The sequence below is a fragment of the Drosophila pseudoobscura genome, chromosome 2, assembly GCF_009870125.1.
Source record: "Drosophila pseudoobscura strain MV-25-SWS-2005 chromosome 2, UCI_Dpse_MV25, whole genome shotgun sequence".
NCBI classification, from domain to species: Eukaryota; Metazoa; Arthropoda; class Insecta; order Diptera; family Drosophilidae; genus Drosophila; species Drosophila pseudoobscura.
In genome coordinates, this window is record NC_046679.1 from 28,551,748 (window position 1) to 28,555,584 (window position 3,837).

General features: G+C 49.0%; 1 protein-coding gene across 1 annotated transcript; it reads left to right on the plus strand.

The window, feature by feature from the left end:
• The first annotated feature begins 997 nt into the window (after positions 1-997).
• On the plus strand, positions 998-2,392 carry Rh3 (Rhodopsin 3). The gene has a single exon (XM_001359826.4). It carries the CDS (start codon positions 1,034-1,036, stop codon positions 2,180-2,182), a length of 1,149 nt encoding a protein of 382 aa, XP_001359863.3. The 5' UTR covers positions 998-1,033; the 3' UTR covers positions 2,183-2,392.
• Positions 2,393-3,837: the final 1,445 nt, after the last annotated feature.

The window sequence follows — 3,837 nt, forward strand, 5'->3', positions numbered from 1 at the left end:
GGCAGAGCCACAAATCGAAATCAAATGAATATAACATATTATTTCAACAGGCAACTCCTCATTCATTCAACATATAATATTACCACCCATTGCGATTCATGTACGTAGCACCAGTGCACCAGTGGTAAGAGGGGTGGGTGCTCAGGGAGGTGGTTGTACGACTAGGGGGTTGTGGCAGGGTGGCATCCGCGAGTAGGCCTGCGGAATTGAGGTGAATTCCACCCACTAAAAGCCAAACAAAGGGAAATCAATCTTTCTACATACTTTTAGCATATGCACACGTTATATCCTCACACACATATGTATATGTAGGCAAAGAGGCCGTGTGTGTGTGTACTGGTGGGCTATACGGGGGAATTGGGGAATATTTGCATGCCTTTTGTGTACTTTTTCCATATGATTTATGACCTAAATTGTTGCTGCTGCTCACACATATATAATTACACACACACCAAGACCATATGTGTGTGTTGTGTGCGTTGTCTTGGGACACCCGCAAAAGTATGCTACACTTTTTTGTTTTATGAGTTAATAAGTAGGCGTGGCCTATACGCCTTGATTATGGTTTGTGGGACAAGGGGATATCCCAACGGATAAAGGTGGATACAGACAGTGTAGCAGCAATTTAGAAAATGCACTTTCTATGGATATTTTTGAACGCTTGACTAAACTATTAGGGGGGGATTTCCATGATTTAGTTCAAGTTTAGGCCTGATTAAGCCCCACACTAAAATGGGGGTAAAAAAGGGGTACCAATCACTCTCAGCGACTGAAAAAAAGGCCGCAAGCAATAACCTTCCTTCCACAGCGAAGACGAATCAAAGTAAAGCCAAATGATGTATCAGCAGAATGTCAGCCAACGGATTAGGTCAATCCCCGCCGCCGTGGTAATCCCACAGCCACATGCCCTCTTGCTGCTGAGGTTGCATTAGCCGTAACCGTAACCCAATGGCTAATCCAATTCCGAACGAGAATATAAAGCCCGATGCCCGAGCGTTGCTGTGATTTTGTCTTGGCCCAAAAGGCCGGGAGAATGGAGTACCACAACGTGAGTAGTGTTCTTGGCAATGTGTCCAGTGTGTTGCGTCCGGATGCGCGACTCTCCGCAGAATCGCGTCTCCTGGGCTGGAATGTGCCGCCGGATGAACTACGTCACATACCCGAACACTGGCTGATATATCCGGAGCCGCCGGAATCGATGAACTATCTGCTGGGTACGCTGTACATCTTCTTTACGGTCATATCGATGATCGGGAATGGCCTCGTAATGTGGGTCTTCTCCGCGGCCAAGTCGCTAAGGACTCCGTCCAACATCCTTGTGATCAATCTGGCCTTCTGCGACTTTATGATGATGATCAAGACGCCCATCTTCATCTACAACAGCTTCCATCAGGGCTATGCCCTGGGACACTTGGGCTGTCAGATCTTCGGGGTCATTGGCTCCTACACGGGGATTGCGGCGGGTGCCACGAACGCCTTCATCGCCTACGACCGCTACAATGTGATAACGCGACCCATGGAGGGCAAGATGACGCATGGCAAGGCCATAGCCATGATAATTTTCATCTATCTGTATGCCACGCCCTGGGTGGTGGCCTGCTACACGGAATCCTGGGGCCGTTTCGTCCCCGAAGGATATCTCACGTCTTGCACCTTTGACTATCTGACGGATAACTTTGATACGCGTCTCTTCGTGGCCTGCATCTTCTTCTTCAGCTTCGTCTGCCCCACCACCATGATCACGTACTACTACTCGCAGATTGTGGGCCATGTCTTTAGCCACGAGAAGGCGCTGCGTGATCAGGCCAAGAAGATGAATGTCGATTCGCTGCGCTCAAATGTGGACAAGAGCAAGGAGGCTGCAGAAATTCGCATTGCCAAGGCGGCCATCACCATTTGTTTCCTGTTCTTTGCGTCCTGGACACCATACGGCGTGATGTCCCTCATTGGAGCATTTGGGGACAAGACTTTGCTCACTCCCGGCGCCACAATGATCCCCGCCTGCACCTGCAAAATGGTGGCCTGCATAGATCCCTTCGTGTATGCCATCAGTCATCCCAGATATCGCATGGAGCTGCAGAAGCGCTGCCCCTGGCTGGCCATCAGCGAGAAGGCCCCCGAATCGGCGGCCGCCATCTCCACCAGCACCACGCAGGAGCAGCAGCAAACGACGGCGGCCTAAAACCAATCGATTTGTGGATTATGATGATGACGAACTGCTTCCCCTCTACCGGAAACGAACTCGTAATACAAAATGCCATGGAAAAACTTCTATAAAAATTCAAGTCTTTGTGGTGGAAAATGTGTGAAATATTGTATGAATATGATTTGTAGGCTTTTGTTTTTGATGTTAAATAATCAAATATAGTATTGTATTGCAAGAAAGACGGCATACAGAGTGTCCCTTATTCCGATTTTTCTGAAACCCCTTACAAGCAATAATATATTCTTCTTTTCGCCATTTCCTTTTAAACTAACACTTTGCTTAATCAACACGAAGGAGTACCAGATTCTGCTTCTGTCCAGTGCCCTGCCCTGCTCTTCCATTGTCTGCCAAGCCGTTAGGCAGTCGATTCGGGGGCACTTGACGTTGCCTTTTGCGGGTCACTCAGACGAACCGAAACCGAACTGCCTTCATGCCGGTATCCAAAAGTAAAGACAGACAACAACAAAAGAATTGGCCATGCGAGTAGCATAAAATGGGGGAAAAAGCCAAAAATGTTGTCCCAGTTCCAGGACATAGAACATAGAATCCACAAAAGCTCGCTCTGACGCTCTCTTCGGTTTCAAGAGAGAGCAAGTTTGAGGCTGGAAAGCGCTTGCGCACAGGATTGTGGAACACATTGCGAATTTGAGGTCCACAGTTAATTCCTGTAAATAACAAAACTTGGGTTCCACATGGAGTTACTCCGTAAATACCTGCACGTGCTCCCCAGGGACCCCATATGACTTAGGCACCACATGGGTTCCACTTGGCATCCATGCACATCTATCAAAGGGAAAAAGAAGCTCGAAACCCTCTTAGCCACAAAACGCCGCCTAGATTTTCAGTCCTATACTCCACCTCCTACCACACTTTCTACCACACACACTCTGTACCACACACAACGTCCACATGGCCTCCATGCGGCTTTAGCACCGCCTGCCTTTATGCTATGGTCGGCGCGCCGCGTCGCGTCGCCATCGTCAATGGCATTTAACAATTTGTTTGGCCAAAGTGTTGCACCGTGTGTTTGTATGGCGCCTCATTATTATTGTTTTCCCAGCTACCGCATTTCTTTCACTGTCACACCGCATTCTCTCTCTCTCTCTCTCTTTCTCTCTCTCTCCCACTCTATCTCCCTGTTTTAACCCACTCACCCTCTATCCCTATCCCAGAAGCTTCCCTCAACCGGGGTTTTGCCTTGGTACCTAGCACGCTTTTCCACTTATTGCCTGGCGGGCATTTGCCAGAGCCTTTTTCCTGCGTCGTTCTGTGGCATACCCGAAACCGCATTCAGACAGGCAGACAGAAAGACAGAGAGACAGCCAGCGAGCGAGCGAGTGAGCGCAGGAGCGAGGCCATAAACCAAAATCGGCCGCAGCCACCGACGACGCTGGCAAATGGTAAAAACGAAGCAAAATTAATGAAAATCACACAAACACACAGATACAGCCACACACAAATACAAACAGACACACAGACAGTCGGTTGGGGATGGAGAAGGGGAAGGGACAATTAAAATGGCACCCACAGAACGTCCTTGCAGCCTCACAGAGATAGAGGGAGAGAGAAAAACAGAGAGGCAGTGAGTGAATGCCGCCAGGCAGCAGCAGCAGTGCGGGGCAGCAGCACAT

Excerpts from the sequence above, each read along its gene's own strand:
- Rh3 (XM_001359826.4), top strand. The coding sequence starts at position 1,034 with ATGGAGTACCACAACGTGAGTAGTGTTCTTGGCAATGTGTCCAGTGTG.